Raw genomic sequence first — 20,337 nt, 5'->3', positions numbered from 1 at the left:
TCAGGACAGCAGAGTAATTTGCCATCTTTCGAAAAAGGCTCAGACTTCACCTCGACTCTGCATAGCATGACCCACTAACAGGGGCGGATCTAGGAAAATATGTATGGGGTGGCAAGAGGGGGGCAGGAATTTTTGAGGGGTGGCAACATATGGCAGACGTGTATATATACTGAATTTACTCACAGTTATCACAGTTTGATGAGAAATAGTATGTACACACTACATACGCACAGGCTGCCATTTACAAACTTATACTGACACACATCTCACATTAATCTCATGTAATCAATGTGAAGAGTTCATATTAGGAATAAGTGACCATACAATTTGATCTCACTTAATAGGAGATAGAAGTATGGTAACACTACTGTAGGTGGGCCATTATCACAGGAAAGCCATTAAGGTTAGACACAGGTGATAAGTGGCAGATGTGTGAGAGGGGATTTGTAAAAGAAACTATCCAAAGAAAAACTTACCCATGAAGATCTATGGACTGAGCTATACTAAGTTGAGCATAAATACACGGTGGAAATAAATGCTTCACGGCACTTAAACAAGGTACTGGTCATCGCTTTTATTGTTTACTAAGAAAACACATTCTCCCCATTTGTCCCTCAGTAGCTGGAACAATTTTTGGACAGATGAGGTCATTACTGATAAAGTGATGAGAAATACAGTACAGTATATACAGTATTCACAGCAGTTAAGGCGACATGAAAGGGACATTTCATGCATGTAAATCTGAGCTGCTGTATCAACAAATTACACAAAAAGGCTCACAGAGTTAAAAAAGGGTATGTTACATCAAAATCTCCACAAACCTGAGAAGTAGTCACATAAAAATAAATTTTGCTCCCAGTCTGAAAAAGTACAAAAACATTTTGTGAGTAGGTTCATACAGGCCGTTTCTGGACAGTTTTATACTGTGTATACAAAAGAAGAGACATTAACAAACAACAACAATAACAACAGCACTGCTTCACGTTCAGCAGGATTTACACCAGTGTCACATTTTGAACTTTTTTTTCTCACACACAACAAAGATATAAATACAGAAATTTAAAGTGCACATTCTGTTGAGGTCATCATTTTAACAGCTTTGTAAAGGCTCACCAGTGAGCATTACATGAAGTTGTCATGCCTATAACAGCTGAATGCGGCGATTTCCATGTTGCTCAGCAAAACGCTTCACAAATGTATCTAGATCTAATGCTTTTGTGCGTTTTGATTCAAGTTGAGTGAATGAGTACAGCCAAACTCGATAGTCTCTTTTCTGTCATAGTAGACCGCAAATAAGTCTTTATGAGCCTGAGAGATCAAAAACTTCGTTCACAGGATGCACTGCTCACAGGTAAAACAACCGCTATTTTACACAACCTGAACAACTCGTAAAAAACATCCTGGTATGGGTCCAAAAACTGAGTGAACTCCATTAGAGTGGTAGGACTCTCCTTTCCCCCCTTTTTTCTGTCTAGAACTCTCTTTGTCTGATGTAACTCGTGTTTGAGCACCTCAATATTTGAATCATAAGCTTCAGCCAATAACAGAACAGCCTCCTCTGTCAAAAAAGTTGGACTTGACGGATTTAGTGCCTGGACACCCTGCATAATGTTACAATTTGTGTTAGAAAATCTTCTTCCTATTTCTCCAATCATGTTATCCACGACTGGATAGTACACAGAGACACAAAAAGTTTGTTTGCTATCTGGAACTACATGATGTCCCAAGGTGGAGTGGATGACAGTATCCTGAAGCACCTTTGCTGTCTGTCTTGGCCTCTGGTTTTTTTCGCTGAGTCGTATCAATGTTACTTCGTTGACATAAATCAAGTGTTTCACTCCACAGTTCATCAAAAGAGGCTTGACTACGGTACTGGACCAGTGTCTCTTTAAGTGCTTCAATAAGTTCAACAGCCTGAGCATAGTCCACTGTTTTAGACTGGAGCATGTCTGATAAAAACTTGGAGTCACTCAGGACCTTTCTGAACAGAACAAGAGATCCAGCAAAATTCAGATCAATTTGAGCCAATATCCCTCTTGCTTCAACAGCTCTTTGTGGATGGTTCTCAGATGCAATCTCTTCAAGCACCTGTACTATTGCAGGCAACCTGTCCATAACATTGCGACATGCTATGTGCCTACAGGCCCAACGTGTATCACTTAGCTGTTGGAGTTCCCTTGGTGCACCATCAAACATCTCCCGCTGCACTTCCAGCCATTTGTTATGTACATAAGACCCAGACATGAATACATACAGTCGTTCCAATAATGAGAAGAATTTTCCTGCATCTGCCACACTTTTTACAGTGTCTACTATAACTAGGTTCAGGCAGTGTGCACTACAGTGAACATAGAAGGCATGTTTGGCTACTTCTTTTATTTTTGCTTGAACACCTGCATGTGCCCCGCGCATCACTGCTGCGCCATCGTAGCCCTGGCCTACAAGGTTTTTCTTATACTCCAGCCCATGCTTCTCAAGAAAGCATATAATCTTGTCACTTAAGGCAGCAGCATCCAGTTGTTCTGCCACTTCAAACTCCAGAAAGCTCTCATGAACCACACCGTTGTAAAAATATCTCAGAACAAATGACATTTGCTCTTTTTTCTGAACATCTTTAGTTTCATCAACAATAACTGAAAACTGCTTGCTCGTTTTAACCTCCTGGATGATTTCCTCTTTGACCATTGCAGCCAAGCATTCAAGTATTTCATTCTGTATTGTTTTACTGGTGTATTTTGCATTTTTAGCTTGTTGTTCAAGCCTTTTTTAAATGATGGGGTTATGGTTACCCAGCAAGTCTAACATAGACAGAAAAACACCCCTTTTTTCTGAGTCGAAGACTCCCTGTGACCCCGCTGTGCTGTGTTTTCTGTGGCTGTTAGAACTAAAATTTCAGCTAATGTTTTAATGTAGTACTGATTTTCAGCCACCTGCTTCTTTTTTTGCTCATCCATTAGTCCAAACATTGAGGTATTTTTATCCATAAGTTTCTTGTTCTCTGTCCATGCAAACATTGCATTTACATGGCCTTCAGATCTGGCATGAGAACAGAAACCACTGTCTTTCATTGTAGCCTTTTTCCAGTTACGATAACCCTCGAATGAGGTGAAAACAGTCCTTGGAGCATCGGGGAGGGAAAAATGCCTACAAGCAAAACAGTAAGCTGCATCTTTCGATTGAGAGTATTCTAACCAGGGATGGGATTTGTACCAGTCGCTGCAGAAGCTTCTCCTGGCTCCTCCCTGGAGGGTCTTAGGGAAACTCGCTGTGGCTGCACTGGCACCTCACACCTGGACTTGGATACGTCTAGAAGATGGAGGGGAGGAAAGATTCAAACTGCATTACATCTGAACTAATTATACAATATAACAACTAGTAAAAACACAATCAATTTGGAACCGTCATTGATTAGTTATAACCATCAGACTGTGTTAACACAGTAACATTTTAGCCTGGGAGAGTTTTTTTTAGGTTAATTTTTTTAATTTTGGAATTTTATCTTAGCAATAGATCTAAAATACATTGTACACAAAATATTAAAACTCTGTCCCAATCTAATCACACTTTCACACAAGTTTCCCCAATTATTCATATTTAAGCAAACATGAATATTTAGGCTATATTATATATATATATGCTTAAAGCAAACTGTCCGTTTTTGTCATTTGTTGTTCTTATTCATATGTAACTTAGTATATTATGCAGCAACAATTTCCATACCATGTGGACCAGCTCGACTAGAGATCGTTGGTGATGGCTCAGGCACTCTGCTTTCCCTTTTACTGTCTGAGCCCTGCACGTTATCTTGTCTCTCACTTTCTCCCTCCTCATCTTGGTGATGCTCTCCCTCCTCCATATCTTGAACACTGTGGTGTTCTCCCACCTCCTCCTGTCCCTGGTCGCCTTGGCCTTGTATTCGATCTCTGTCACCTTTCTGTTGCCCTTCTCTCTCTCCTTCCACCTCATATTCGTCTTCTCTCTCTCCTTCCACCTCTTCTCTCTTTCCTTCCACCTCTTTTCTCTCTCCTTCCACCTCATCTCCTCCGTCTACCTTGCTCAGTTCATTTTCTTTTTTTCTCTCCTTTCTCTTTGGTGAGAAAAAACTAAATATGTTACCTTTCCTCTTCATTTCTGTAAGATTCAAAGTAACTTTAGTACAATGTTTTCCTTGACAGACGTTGAATCAATATTAGCTTTCTTAGCCTACTTTACACAGAACTAACGTCAGACCTAGCTAACATTACATGTATAGTTAGCGAAATAACGTTCTTCAACCTGATTTTTATCATCTCAAAATCAGCATTGCAACTATACTAGCACTGTGCTTTCATTATTATTTCATTTTGTGATAGATAGTTAATCAGTTTTTTACCTCTTTCCTCCCGTGCCTTCTTTCCTTGCGACTCCTGGCTCCCTCGCTTCGCGAAATGCGCCACTCAATTTTCTAAACAAAGCAGCGTCTTGCTGCTCTGACGTAATCTCGTGCTGCATTCACTGCAGTCGGACATTGGAAATTTGCGCTCGTAAATGTCAAATTGGACATAACTTTTCTTTGAATTCGTTGCTGCCAACTGGGGTGGCAGCAGGGGTGGCAAGGCTTTCTTTTAGGGTGGCATTTGCCACCCTATGCCACCCCGGTATAGATCCGCCCCTGCCCACTAACAACACCCCCCCCCCCCCCCGAAAAAACCCCGTAGCTATAGCACATTGGCAGAGGGAAGTAGCAACAAGCTTCCAATTCCTCGGTTAAAAACCGAAATGAGGAGGTCCAAAACATCCAAGGAAAAGAAAACACAGGTGGAAAATAAGGAAAAAAAGAGATTGCGACAGTGCCCTTGGTAAAACGAGAGTCAACATCGGACCTTAGATTTGGTATAAATGTGAAGAAACCCGTGAAGCAGCCAGAAGCCACTGGACATTGGAGCAATACAGTCTTTTTACCTACACTTAATTTCAGTTAATTTATTCAGAAATGTAAAGACCCTAAGTTTTTGTACACTTTATGATTTGCAGCTCATAAGTGGATTGAGGACTTTTATTTTCTGATTTTCTGTGTTGAGTGCAAAAGAACTTTGAGGTTGTGAGGCAGCCGCGCTGCTGCACCCACAATCGGCCTAATTTTAGTAATGTTACGCAGGTGAAAGTAGACTGTCTTTGTAGTTTGTTTAATATGTGAGTCAAAGGACAGGTCCTGATCAAAGATAAGATAAGATTTCTTACAGTTGTATTTGAGACGATGGCAATCCCATCAATAGTAGCTATATTTTTAGACAGCAAGCTTTGGAGGAGTTTAGGCCCAAGTACAATAACTTCCGTTTTATCTGAGTTTAACATCAGGAATTTGCAGGTCATCCAGGTTTTTATGTCATCAACACATGCCTGGAGTTTAACTAGCTGATTGGTTTCTTCAGGCTTGATTGATAGATATAATTGAGTATCATCTGCATAACAATGGAATTTTGTTTGTTGTAAAGGAAGCAAATATGAGTTGAAAAGAATTGGTCCGAGCACAGAACCTTGAGGAACACTGTATTTAACTTCAGTGTGCCTGGAGGATTTTTCATTGACATGCACAAACAGATCGATTGGATGAATAGGACTTAAAGGTTGTATCAGCGATTCTGGGCCGAAACATAAATGATCACATTCATCTGTTTTTACCTCACGATCCACTAGCTGCCCGCCCCATAAGCAGGCTGTCAAAAAAACGCGTCTCTCTAGGCAGCCTAGGCTCCGAGATCGCACACAAAAACGGTACTACCAACACCTCAAAAGCAAAATAAACAGTGTTCCAATCAATCACAGACAAAGGGTGGGTGGCACGTTCATGAAAATGCGCGTCCATGATCATTTTCAAAACACGGGAGGGAGGGGTTAGCTGGCTCTGTTTGTTTTGTATCTCGCAACGGAAGTGAGGGCAACCAGAATCGCTGATACAACCTTTAAAGCAGCTTAATGCGGTTCCTTGATGATAATTCATTTTTCCAGTCTACATATTAGAATCTCATGGTTAATGGTGTCGAACGCAACACTAAGATCTAGCAGGACAAGTACAGAAACCAGTCCTTTGTCAGAAGCAATTAGAAGGTCAGTTGTCATTAGACTGTTGTTATTTTGAAAGTCACACAGCTGATTGGCAACTACTTTCTCAAGGATCTTAGAGAGAAAAGGAAGATTTGATATCGGCCTGTAGTTTGCTAAAACCCCTGGATCTAGAGTAGGCTTCTTAAGAAGAGGTTTAATTACAGCTACTTTAAAGGACTGTGGCACAGCCTGTTATTAAAGACATGTTGATCATATTTATTCATTTATTTTTTCTTAAAATACATCAAAATCAAAAAGAATGAAAAAAAAAAAAAAAAAACATAAAAGGTGTGGCAGGAGAGGTCAAGAAGCCAACAGGCTTATACATGGTACCTCACCTCTTAAGAGACAAATAAAACAACTAAGCAAATTGACATTACACAATTTCAAAGCAAAATTAAATATAAACACATACACATACACAACAACCTATACATGTATTCATACACATACACATACACATCATAGAAAGAATGAAAATATCAGATAAATGAAACAGGTGTCAAATCTGTTAAACGAGGAGTGAAAAACTGAGAGAGAGTTCAGCATCCTAACAGCCTGGGGGAAAAAGCTGTTTTTGAGTCTGTTGGTGCCAGACCGGATGCTGCGGAACCTTCTTCCTGAAGGCAGGAGGCTGAAAAGTTTGTGGGCCGGATGGAATGGTTCACCCACAATGCGGAGTGCTTTGCGGGTGAGGCGGGTGTTGTAGATGTCCTGTAGGGACGGGAGTGAGGCACCAATGATCCTCTCAGCAGTGTTCACGATGCGCTGCAGGGACTTGCGGTTGGCTGCAGTGCAGCTTCCAAACCACACACCGTGATGCAGCTGCTGAGGATGCTCTCAATGGCGCCTCGGTAGAAGGTGAGCGTGATGGGTGTGGGAGCTTTAAACTTCTTTAGTTTACGGACGAAGTAGAGGCGCTGCTGGGCTTTCTTGATTACAGCCGTGGTGTTGCTCCTCCAGGAGAGGTCCTCAGCGATGTGTACCCCCAAAAACTTGGTGCTGCTCACCTGCTCCACAGCAGCACCGTTGATGGTCAGTGGTTGGGGGGGCTGGGTGACGCTTCTCCTGAAGTCGACAACGATCTCTTTCGTTTTCCCCACGTTGAAGAAGAGATTGTTGTCCTGGCACCACGTGGCCAGCTGGGAAACCTCCTGTCTGTAGTGGGTCTCATCGTTGTTGCTGATGAGACCCACCACTGTCTTGTCGTCCGCAAACTTGATGATGTGGTTGGAGCTGTGGTGGGGTGTGCAGTCGTGGGTCAGCAGGGTGAAGAGCAGGGGGCTGAGCACACATCCTTGGGGCGCCCCCGTGCTCAGCACAACGGTGTCGGATGTGTTGCTGCCGACCCGAACACGCTGCGGTCTGGCTGTGAGGAAGTCCAGCAGCCAGTTGCAGAGGGAGGGGCTGTGGCCCAGATCTGTCAGCTTGCAGACCAGCTGCTGGGGGATAATGGTGTTGAATGCTGAACTGAAATCGATGAACAGCATTCTCACATATGAGTCTTTATTGTCAAGGTGGGTGAGGGCTGGATGGAGAGCCGACGAGATGGCATCCTCTGTGGACCGGTTTGCTCTGTAGGCAAACTGGAACGGGTCCAGGGAGGGCGGGAGGGCGGTTTTGATCTGCTTCAGAACTAACCTCTCGAAGCACTTCATGATGGTCGAGGTCAGTGCGACGGGTCGGTAATCCTTGAAGCAGGTGGGGGAAGACTTCTTCGGCACAGGTATGATGGTGGCTACCTTGAAGCACGCCGGAACAACAGCTTGGCTCAGGGAGATGTTAAAGATGTCTGTGAGGACATCTGTGAGCTCCACCGCACAGTCCTTCAGCACAAGACCAGGAATGTTGTCAGGTCCAGCAGCTTTCCGGATGTTAATCCTCGACAGTGTGCTCCTCACACTGGCTGGAGAGAGACAGACAGCTTGGTCGTGGGGGGGGGGGGGGGGTTGTTTTTTGTGGCGGTGTGCTGTTGGGTGCTTCAAACCTTGCGAAGAAGCTGTTGAGGTTATTCAGCAGGGTGATGTCATCAGCGCAGGTCTGTGGTGGGGGTTTATAGTCCGTGATGGTCCTAATCCCCTGCCACAGGCTTCTTGTGTCTCTGCTGCATATTCTGGTAGAATATGAATGAATCTGGGAATCTGGTTCAGTTCCACCAGAAAATGAATGTAATGTGCAGCAAAACCGCGAAAGGAGACGAAATAATGTGCAGATAAAATAACTGGTTTGCACAATTAATGGAATGGCCAGAGCGGTAACCAAATTATGTCTCCACGAACAAGAGACAGGCGACTGCCTATACGGACCATCGCTGCAGGCATGGTCTGTATTCTGCAGGGGACTGCCGACGATCCATCCAGACCTGAGACATGCAGACCTGAGACATGCAGACCTGAGACATCCATACCTGAGACATGCAGACCTGAGACATCCAGACCTGAGACATGCAGACCTGAGACATCCAGACCTGAGACATGCAGACCCACCTGAGACATGCAGACCTGAGACATCCAGACCTGAGACATCTAGACCTGAGACATCCAGACCAGTGTTAATTTTGGCGGCTATTTTAGATTTAGTCTTAGTCTTTGGACGAAAATGCTTATTAGTTTTAGTCACATTTTAGTCATTGTTTACCTTCATAGTTTTAGTCGACGAAAAGTAAAACATTTTAGTCAACTTTTAGTCACATTTTAGCACCATGCGTCTGCTTTAAGCTGCCGGTCCATAACTTGGCCTATGTTGAATCTGTTGTCTCATTCTTTTCCTATGGGCTGCATGTAGCGAGCTATTACAACAGGACAATTCCATTCCATTCCATCAAGCTTCTAGCTGCTTCTGTCTATGAAATATGGGTAATATTTTGGGTAGTGTCCATGGGTGGTTTTGTTGCCAGGAATGGTCCTTTCCACTCCCTGCCCTAAATATGTGTGTATATAGTGTACTTCTTCTGTGCCATTTATGTATTTAACTTTCTCTATCACTACAATAACTCTTTGACCGTGTCTCCCGTTTGGGCAAACACAACAACTCACTGCCAAGCGTAAATCAGGCTTTCCGATTGGCTGTAAAAGCCGCTACGGGAGCCAATACGAGCGTCCGATTTATAAATGTAACTCTATACGTCACTAGCAAGATGGCGGATGAAAATAATGATAGATATACATAAACAAAACGGAGAAATGCGCCACGGAGACGAGGAGACATCTAGTCACATCTTTACAACTTAACGCATTCGTTTTGTTGTCAGAAATAAATCGCTCACATGGGCAAGCAGGGTACCGTTGTTTAGCCCCGTTTCTCTAGTTTAAGAGGAAAAAGACCGCATGTTTTTTTTTGAATGTCCGTAGAACACACCATTAACATTTTAGTCCCGTCCCGTCACGTTAACGAAAACGAAGCAGACATCTCGTCATAGTTTTTATCATCAAGGATCTATTTTTAGCTCGTCATCGTCTCGTCTTAGTCATAGAAAAAATGCTTTTGACGAACATATTTTGTCATAGTTTTTGTTAACGAAATTAACACTGATCCAGACCTGAGACATCCATGTCCGTGACCACTCGTGTTCTCAAGAAAATAAAAATACCTGAGCAAACAGTGTCAGACAAACCATTCACTAAAAAATAACAAAGAACACAAAAGCAGAATTGCTAATCTGCATTGATTATTTATTTTCTCCTTTTTTATTTTCAATCAATTTCAAAATAACAATGTTGATCAAGTCCAGTAACTCTTTTATTGCATGGCTAGTTTAATCTGATTTCTCGTTAGCCTAAATGAAAAAGTGTATGATTCAAGTGGCGCTTCCTGTTGGCACCTCTTGCTTTGTACAGTCTAAGCACTTTAGTCACATTCATTTGTGTTCGTTGGGTCTAGTTGTTAGCTGATGCTATAGGCTACAACATAGTAATGGCTACCAAAAAAAACCCCAATATAAACTTGGCAACATAACTCACTTCTAATCTTTCTAGAGGAATAATAATCACTTATACATGCTCACACATGTTTGTTTTGTGTGAGCATTGGATAACATGTTGTCATAGCTTCTTGGTACATAACGGCTACCGTAGATGTGCTAGAGAGCATTATTATTTGAATGCAATAAAATTTCACCACTAGATGGAAGTAATTCCTACACGATGTCCCTTTAATAAAAAGCATAATATTGCAAGGCCATCTCTTGTCTAAATTGTTTCTATGATAGCATTTTATTATTATGAAATGTAACATTTTCAAAAATAATTCTTCCAGCAGTGTCATACTGTAAATATCCCATTCTACAGTACTTTAATACATTGTACAGTAATTACAGTTCATGGAGATTACAGTAGGAACACTAATATAACAGTATAACAGTACTGTAATGTTTTACAATAAGAAAGTTGTTGTAGAAAACCAGTTGAATGCTGGAAGCTGTAGCTGGCAGTAGTTTACTGCAATTTAATGAGGAAATTTGCAAGCGCGTACAATCTGTATACGTTAGAATCACACAGAACGAGAATCATCTTGTAGCTGAGGCGACAGCCAGCTGTTTTCCCATCATGCCCTGGGTCATGCAGTTGATGGAGAGCAACTGCGATGGAGGGCTCCACAAGCTGCGGCTGCCTTGATCTCGCAAGACTGTTGTTGCCCACTTGCATGAGCAAGCCAGGCTCAAGACAGACACAAAACTAACCAGCATGCATTGTGAAGCGATCACGGGGGATTGATGCCTCGCCGGCCTGGCTCATCTCCAACCAGCCCAGCATCCATTAATGTACATGTGTATTTATTTATACAGTTGTGTAGGTGTCTCTGAGTTGATGGAATTATCCTCCATGCCATCAACAAAGTGAAAATTAGAAAAACACAAGATATTTTACAGACAAGTAACAGATGTATTCAAACACAGGGTGTATGTTTAATATTTATCTGAAATGAAGTATACAAGAGAAGACATTGTTTTATTTGTTCAGTACAGTGACCACAGTGAACTTTACTATATTTTGGCCTGTAACAAAAGCAACAAAAGCATGTAAGAAACAGATTCTAATCATTCAGCTTTGCAACAAGCTGCTACGTGATGGACACTTGGTGAAGCTGTGAGAAGAAATTAACAAAGAGAAGCTGAGTCTTGGTGCTCCACAGTGACACGCTGAACAGACTCAGTTGATTGCTACTGAGGAAATAGATTTTGGGGTGACAGAGTAATTAAACTGTATAGTAACAAAATATCGGTTACCAAAATACCCAAATAACACATTTAAACATACAATTTAAAAATATTAAATATGGCAAGAAATAAAGATTATACAGTTAATAGCTCAAAGTCTTGGAAGCCACTTAAGATTGAAATGTTTGCTGAAGAGAAGAGGAGAATCTAGAGATTCATTTATAAAAAAAAATGTTGAAAGCTTGATATTTCAAAACACATAAAAGATAGAAAAACATCCTTGCAGAGCTAAAGGAGAAGAAGAAAAATGAGAATAAGTGTTTGAATGCTGTTGGATCAGCAGAAAGAAGGTTCCCATCAGAGCTACATCCGGTGGGCATCCAGAGTGAGTCATATGAGTGTTGAATAGTCATGAAATAGCCACGAAACGTTCTCTATATATGTGCTGTTTCAAGTCCTTAATATGTGAAGCACACACAGTAGCACTCAGCAACACTAAAACTTTAGTTTAACAGGACCTCCTGATGTCCGTCATCTGGAATCAACTGTAAAGAAACCACTAGGAACAACTTAAAATACACTCAGCACTTTGGTTATTTAAGTGTTACCATAGTTCCATCTATGGCCATGTAATGTTAGTTAGATAACAAAGCCAAGAGTCAACTAGTTCAGAAGAGATGCAAATAAAATAAATATATATCCAATATGTAACACTACATATTTCATTTTGATGCAATAGAAAAGGTTTTAGAAAAAGAGACACATGCAATGAGCCTGACGGGCTGTTCGTCGTTCTTCATTTGTTCTTGGCTGCCAGCGGTTTACGGCTGATCTTCTTACTCTTATCATTGCTCTTCTTTGGTGGTTCTGGGTTGGCCTGCATGTGTCTGCCGTAGAGACTGAGGAGGAGAGGAGGGGAAGTGGGGAGAGAAGGGGAGGTGTAGAGGGGAGGATAGGAGAGACAGGGAAGTATGAGGGGAGAGACAGGAGAGGAGGGGAGAGATGGGAGGATGAGCAGAGAAACAGGGAGAGAGGGAAGAGAGGAGAGGAGGGGAGAGATGGGATAGGAGCGGAGAGAGAGAGATCGAGAGAGTTGTTTCAGTATACAGACAACTGTTTAATTGTCCCACTCATTGATTTGTCTGTATGTTACAGAGGAAGAAAGTGTCCACCATAAAAATAGTATAGAAGTTAAACATAGAACGGTTTTCAGTGGTACAAAATTAAATGGTGTTTGTTGTTAGTTGTTATGGCGACAACTCCACCACTTACCAGGATGAGATATGATGCAGCTCTGGGGACGGATATCAGGCTAGTTAACTAGGCATCCAGTTATCTAGGCATCTAGTGAGCGAACGTATGTGGTTTGCTAGGTATCCAGTTATCTAGGTATCCAGTTATCTAGGTATTCAGTTATCTAGGTATCCAGTTATCCAGGAATCTAGTTAGGAAGGTATCCAGTTACCTAGGTATTCAGTCATCTAGGTATCCAGTTATATATTTATCTAGTTATCTAGGAATCTAGTTAGGAAGGTATCCAGTTATCTAGTTATCTGGGTATCTAATTATCTAGGAATCTAGTCAGGAAGGTATCCAGTTAGCTAGCTATCCAGTTATCGAGTTATCTAGAACCCCTTTTAGACTGCCTTTTTGTTTCGTATCGCCCCGTCATCAGTCTAGACGCTTGCCGAGGCAGAAAGGTGTACCAGAATATTACGCCTCTGAGACGCCAACGGAGGTCGTCACAGAGCCACATCAGAGGCAAGACGAGGTGATACGTTCCGAGCACCCAAGGCGCAAATGACGTGATGTAGTGAAAACGTGTTATCAGCGCAACCCGCTGCCGCCGGATTTAACAAGCTCAAAGCGTAGATCCAAAGAATACGCCGGGAGTTGTCATACGAGGCAGCCGTTATACGCATCGACATGTTTATGATACGCAGCAACTTCGCTTGTGGTTGAAGAGTCACATAAATATGCGAGAACAGCAAAAGTTCACCTTTCGTAGTTGTTTTGATGCATCAAGCTAATTAGATTTCCGACACTCATTGAAAACATCACACGGCCGGCGAGACTAGACCGCTACTGCGCCACTCATCCCGCAAAGCTATCTAAAGGCAGACACTATTTTGCGCCGCAAACAAAGTTCATTCTAAACGGTCCGGTTCACGGCATACTTTGACTTACCTTTCCACCATTACGGAGGAATCATTTGTCTAAAAGGGGCTTAGGTATGAAGTTATATTTGTATCTAGTTATCTAGGTATCTCGTTATCTAAGAATCTAGTTCGGAAGGTATCCAGTTAGCAAGGTATCAAGTTATATTTGTATCTAGTTATCTAGGTATCTCGTTATCTAAGAATCTAGTTCGGAAGGTATCCAGTTAGCAAGGTATCCAGTTATCTAGGTATCTAGTTAGGTCTCGTTACCTAGGTATCCAGTTAGCTAGGTATCAAGTTACCTAGGTATGTAGTTAACTGGGAATCAAGTTCGCAAGGTATCCATTTATCTACTGTAGGTATCTAGTTATGCAGGTATCCAGTTATCTAGGTATCCAGTTATCTAGGTATCTAGTTATGAAGGTATCCAGTTATCTATGTATCCAGTTATCTAGGTATCTAGTTATGAAGGTATCCAGTTATCTAGGTATCTAGCTGTCAAGTTGTCTGGTTATCTAGGTATCCAGTTATCTAGTTATCTAAGGATCTAGGAATCTAGTTAGGAAGTTATCCAGTCATATAGGTATCCAGTATCTACTTTTATATGAACTATTGAAAAGCGTCCACATTTAGTATTAGTAAAGAATGTGTGCATTTCAGTATAATGTATGAGTGTTTCATTTAAACTGAAGGTGGGTGAGAGAAGAACATGCATTTCAAAATAAAGGCAAGTGACTGTTGTTCATTCATTGGCCATACAGATATCTGCTCCAGTAGGCGAACTGAAGCAGCGGCGTTACTAAATATGTTGGCCTCAGGGGGGACCGTCAGAACACTGTCAAATGTGACAACATCGGGCAGCAACCGGTCGTTGCAACTCCTGTTGACACAGTGGACAGTCACCTAGCAACGCTTTTCCATCCCACCAGCGTAGCAGCGTGCCAGTACAGCTGCAGCTCCAGAAGGAGAGAATATCCTTATTAATAACTTATCAATAACCACACAGGTCATTATTACTTGGAGTTTCAAATGAGCTATCATATTGCCGTCCCATGTTAAATAATGTTACACATAACTATATCTAAATACTGATGAGCACCTTGATGCAAATACTTGTGTTATTAGCATCAAGCTTGATGCTAATACTTGTGTACTTTGTACCATATTTAAAGGAGTCATCACCTGGAAATCGCAATTTCTCTTGTTAAAACATGCATATCTGTGTTTGACCTCAGTTGAAACTTGCCTGAAAGGCTGGAGTTTGAAAGTGGCGCCGTTTTTTCGCTTCTGCTCTTTTTCCGAACAGGAATAGCACACAAGGGTGTGCATTCCTAAAGCACGAGATTTTGATTCTGCGCCTTCGGTGACGTCACCGTGGCGGCTACTTGCATAAGCCCACCCCTCTTTCACCACCCAACCCCGCCCCGTCCGCTACCTGAAATCGCCGAAGCGCCGCCATTATGTTTTGGAGTCTGCATGCAGGCAAGCCCCCCCGGCTCTGTCCTTCCTGCGGCGAATCAACGCGCGCCTCATTACATATTATACAATGCACATCCGGACCAGTCAAAACCTCGCGCGTAATCTCGCGTGATAAAATCGCGGTACGAAAAAGGGTCAGAACAAGCTCAATGTTTGATTAATTTTTTTTTTTTTTTTTCTAATAAGTTTTACGAATTGATCCAAAGCGATCCAAGGGGGGCTGGATACGTATAAAACCAGGTGATGACTCCTTTAAGTAAACTTCTCAATGCATGACACTGTGGTATAACTAATTGTACCTGAGTAAAAGATCAGAGTAATGCCACTTCTTCCACCACTGAATATATTGAGCTATAACCTTAGAGAAAGTTAAGCCTGGCCCTGAATATCAAAATATTCAGATCATCCTTTTTCAGGTTCATATTTAGACATGCAAGTATTCAGTCGCTGTGCAATTGTACACATAAAAATGGCTCCTGCTTTGACCGTCCTGCACAATTAATTTGAATGGGAAGGTTTCCATGGTGTCCCTAGTGGTCCCTGAGCCTGTCATGTTCATGACACACCACTGTACTGAGAAAGAAAGGATGTGTCAGTGATGTACAGTGGACCAGTGGAGACTTTTACTGATCTGGTCTTAGAAATAAAAATGAAATGGCTCACACAACACAATCACTGTGATTGTCAGCAGCCAAATGGTGGCCGACAGTTTGATTAGAACTAATATACAAATATTCATACAGCATATCAACATTAGACACAGTTGATCATCAAAATTCACTGAGGTTCACTTATTAGTGTCGAGTAGTGGACAAGTGGACAGCGTCCCCCCTACCCCCCTTCTGTCTGTCATTTCCTCTCTCCCATGGGTGTCTGTTGCTCACCAGCAAGAACTCATTGGACTGGAAAAGACTTTCTGCAGTTCCTTCTCCCTGCAGCCTGTTAATAATGGCTTCTCCTCCTCTTACTGTATTCATGCTTGGCCTGCGTTTCAAACAAGCTCACTAAAAACTGGAAATGTTAGAGCGAGTCAGTGACGTGAACCACCAGGCTCCACCAATCAGGCTCCACAATCAGGTCTTATCCTATCTGTATACTGGTGGTAGGCCTATGTAACATATACAGACCTACATGTAGAATACATGTCGCATTACTCTCAGTCTAGTCCTTGGGACAGTAAGACAAACTGCACAACTCTTCACCTTTTACAATCATGTACCAACACTAACATCAACTTCCAAACTTCTTCAAAGTATAATTAGACGACCTCTTTGGATTAAAGTGATGAGAGTAGTATGAAAAAGTTTTGCAGAATTTTTATAAATGCTTGTATTATCAGGTCAACACTTGTCGACACTTGTTGACCTGATAATACAAGCATTTATAAAAATTCTGCAAAACTTTTTCATACTCTCGCGTGAAACTCGCGTCACGGAAACAGCTGGGTACACACGGAAGTGGCGTTGATGCAGTGGTAGCATTAGCAGCAGAGGATAGAAGCTATCAGGCAAGTGTTCTTTTAATAAACTCCTGGTGTACCTGCCTCGTTTTGTGAGTACAGACCCTAACTTATCCCTTACCAAACTTCTGCAGTAGTACACATACTGCAGAAGTTTGGTAACATTCCATGCATTATTAGTGGGGTAATTTACGAGATATACAAGATGTACCATCGTGCCAGTACATTCGGCTGATAGCCCTATCTTGACCAATGTTGACCATCGCTAAAAATGCTTCTGAGGGGGTATTTGGCTGGATGTCATGGTGGAAATGACCTAGGGTGCATTTTACTCCAAACTATCACTTTAAGGTCTGCGTAATATTTAAACAAGAACTAGGCTAGTCTAGTTAAGCCGGACCTGGATCCATAACAGTGCAGATGTGTTGATGAATTATAACAAAACCGCAGCACAGGTTCAGAGTCCAGGGTTAGGTTTTAGAGTCCAGGGTTAGGTTTCAGAGTGCAAGGTTAGGTTCAGAGTGCAGGGTTAGGTTCAGAGTGCAGAGTAGTTGAGTTTGTTCAACCTGCTTTCTGGAATACACCTCGAGGAAGAATTGTGTTTTTTTGACACATACAACACCCAGACCTACATGGACTTCCACGGACTAATTTAACGAGATTAATCCACATCTACCATCTTCTCTGTATATTGTTGTGTTAACAGAAAGATAAATGACAGAAGGCGTATATGAACCAGAATGAGAAGGCTCTACAAATAGAGATGCACAGATACCACTTTATATCAGACTGAGTACAAATACTCAGATTTCAGTACTGATATGAGTACTTAATAATAGCTTTACAGTAATAACAATAACTTTGAAAACATTCAACTTTTTTCCCGTTACAAACAGAGCAGATTCTGCAGTAGAGATAATAATTAATGTTAACCTGCTGTCAGTTACACAGTTGAAATAAATATTAAAGATACGAAAGCTCAGTTATTCAGAGGAGCAGCCTGTCACTTAAAGGAGAACAGTGCTGGTCCACCTTAAAGGTCAGCCCACCTTAAAGGAGGCAAACTCCCTTTACTTTCACTATGAGCTGGCAAGACAAGTGTCTAGTTGTAGCATTTATTCATATAAACCTCTATCTCCCTCTCTGACAGCTGGATGGAGTAGTGGGCGCAGGGCAGGCTTAGAAAAGGGTCAACAGACAACCTATTTCACAGCCAATTCAAATGCGCACACACATTTATCAAACCAGTCCTAGCAGCATTCTCAGATTGTCCACCGCCCATCCACATGTCAGTATATTTAAAAGACAAATACTGAGAGCAGCACTGTGTAGTCAGTTGGCTTCACCCTTCCAGACCTGTCAGCTGGGCTGCAGAGTCCTGGAGGGAAGGGAGGCATGGGGGTTGGCTGCAGAGTGCTGGAGGTAAGAGAGGGACGGAGGACGAGGGCAGAGTCCTGGAGGTAAGGGAGGGATGGCTGCAGAGTCCTTGAGGTAAGGGAGGGACGGCTTCAGAGTCCTGAAGGTAAGGGAGGGACGGCTGCAGAGTCCTGGAGGTAAGGGAGGGGCGGCTGCAGAGTCCTGGAGGTAAGGGAGGGGCGGCTGCAGAGTCCTGGAGGTAAGGGAGGGGCGGCTGCAAAGTCCTGGAGGTAAGGGAGGGACGGCTACAGAGTCCTGGAGGTAAGGGAGGGACGGCTACAGAGCTGAAGAGATCTGCAACTAAACTTGAACTAACTAAACTAAAGTCACACAAAAGCAAATAACAGTTGGACTAGAATCCCAAATGTCCGTCCGACTGTAAGACAGGTGGAAGAGGAGACGTCCAGCAGACAGACGTGTGCTCACCATTACTCATCTCATGAATCCCTCATTTGGAAACAGTGATTTCATTTTCCAGGGGGGGTTATATTTTGCTATTTCTTCATGCTACTATATGTGTAATAACTTTCTTCCGTAGTTACATTTCTTTAATAAAGACATAACATCACAGAGATGTTTTGACTTTGTGAGGAAAACGATGTGATGATGAAACGACCTGCTGGAGGACACAGGACTGATTATCTTTGCTCCCTTTAAGAAAGCCAGATTATTCATAGAGTCAATAAGCAGCCGACACAGCAGCACACTTGGTGCAAGCTGCTGTAGCATAATTGTGAGGTTGTAGTGATGATGGATGAGTTGAGGAAAGGAGGAAGAGGAGGAGGATGATCAGTCAATGTGTCATAAATAAATCAATGTGAAGAATAATGCAGCCGAGTGGAAGATGGAGTGTTCACTCAAAACTCAATCTTTATAAATGTCCTTTTAATCATTTCACTTAGTGAGTCCTGCTCTGATGTTATATCATACTAATTTGATCAGATACAACAATAATAAGAATTATTATTATTATATGTCAATGAAATGTTTAGTAGTAGAGATATTCTTCCCATCTTACTGAACATCTAACGTCAAAGAGGAGACGTTTAGTCTCACTCACTCACTGACTCTCACACACACACACACACACACACACACACACACACACACACACACACACACACACACACACACACACACACACACACACACACACACACACACACACACACACACACACACACACACACACACACACACACACACACACTTATACAAGCCATAGAGAGCACTAACAGTTCTAGCCAAAGATCAAAATAAAGATTTCCAGTTTCTTTGAAGTGTGTGTGTGTGTGTGTGTAGCTGTGGTGATGAACTGTTCAGGCCAATTAAATGCAGCAGAAGAAGGTAAATGGATTCACATTCCTGATGACGTCTTTATGGAGCTCTGCTATTCCACACGGCTTAATTAATCATGTTCTGTGTGTGTAGATGTGTAAAGAGATTGGAAGTTGTATTTTCTTTATTTCCTGTGTATGTGTGTGATACAAAGTTAAGAGTGAGTGTGTGTGTTTGTGTGTGAGAGAGAGAGAGAGAGAGAGAGAGAGAGAGAGAGAGAGAGAGAGAGAGAGAGAGAGAGAGAGAGAGAGATAAATGCACAGCAAGGCCAAAGGCCATTGATCTGATGGGGGCCTTCCTCTCACAACTACCTCATCTTCACTAGAGCCACAGAGCAATTTAGCAGCTTCCTTTAAAAACATTAGCAGAAGATATGTGGAGATGAGGAAGAGGAGGAGGGGAGGAAGAAGAAGAGAAGGAAGAGTAGGAGCATAGAAAATATCTTAATTAAGATTGAGGACAAACATCCACACTGGTGTTGTTTCTGCTGCGTTTCAGCATTTGACCTGCAAGCCGTTAGATCTACAGAAGAAGTCAATCTAAAGCAGGGGGGTCAAAGTCCATCACTGAAGGGCCAAACGGGATTAAACAGACTAGATTTTAATCAGAAATATTGAACAGCCAGACTCCAACAATTTTTTCCTCAATAAAATAAATAAAATGAAAAAAAAAAAATCTTCAAGAATAAAGCCAAATATAATATAAAGTTGGTGGATATTCACAAATCTTTCAAATAAAAAAATGGTTTTGTGATTTCAGGAAAAAGTGCAAAAACAAAAACAAAAAAATAGAAGCTATCTTGTTTACTCTGATTTTATTTCTCCAAGCCAGATGCTTCATTCATGTTCGGAGTTGGGTTCGGGCCGCGGAGCTGTGCATCATTGAGATGACGTCTTTCTGTGCTTTTGTTCATCTTCAACACAGAGAAATGCTGCTCACACAGGATCGTACTCGCAGACATGCAGAGCATGGGAGCAGCCTGTAGGGGGTGTTGTAGGGACTGTTACACTGGACTGGTTTGTTGAGCTGAAAGGGACCAAGTGTGAAAACCCCCTGAGAGACCTTCCTCGGTGCCACCAACGGGCTCCTATCATGCTGCTCCTAGTCTGACTGCTGACCCATCTCATCAGCTCGTCTGCAGTCACACAAAACCGCTCTCTAGGAACCTCTAGAAATCCATCCATAACAATAACAAGAGGAGGACTCCAGAGGGGTATTCCATCAAACTCGCTAAACGCAAAGCCGGG

The 20,337-nt window shown here is 42.2% G+C and overlaps 1 protein-coding gene and 1 long non-coding RNA gene across 2 annotated transcripts in view; both read right to left on the bottom strand.

Moving 5' to 3' along the window:
* The window catches only part of LOC311028994, a 97,824-nt gene that overhangs the window by 31,323 nt on the left and 46,164 nt on the right, over positions 1-20,337 (bottom strand). The gene's annotated exons all lie outside the window — the stretch shown is intronic.
* rsu1 (Ras suppressor protein 1) overlaps positions 11,012-20,337 on the bottom strand; it is a 46,238-nt gene continuing 36,912 nt past the window's right edge. Inside the window, exon 9 of the mRNA XM_084033828.1 lies at positions 11,012-12,138. Within this exon, the coding sequence (XP_083889954.1) occupies positions 12,036-12,138 (103 nt within the window). The 3' untranslated portion in view covers positions 11,012-12,035. The remainder of the gene's footprint in view (positions 12,139-20,337) is intronic.

The sequence above is a fragment of the Eutrigla gurnardus genome (assembly GCF_963514095.1).
Source record: "Eutrigla gurnardus genome assembly, chromosome: 18".
NCBI classification, from domain to species: domain Eukaryota; kingdom Metazoa; phylum Chordata; class Actinopteri; order Perciformes; family Triglidae; genus Eutrigla; species Eutrigla gurnardus.
This window is presented reverse-complemented; position numbering and strand designations above follow the sequence as displayed.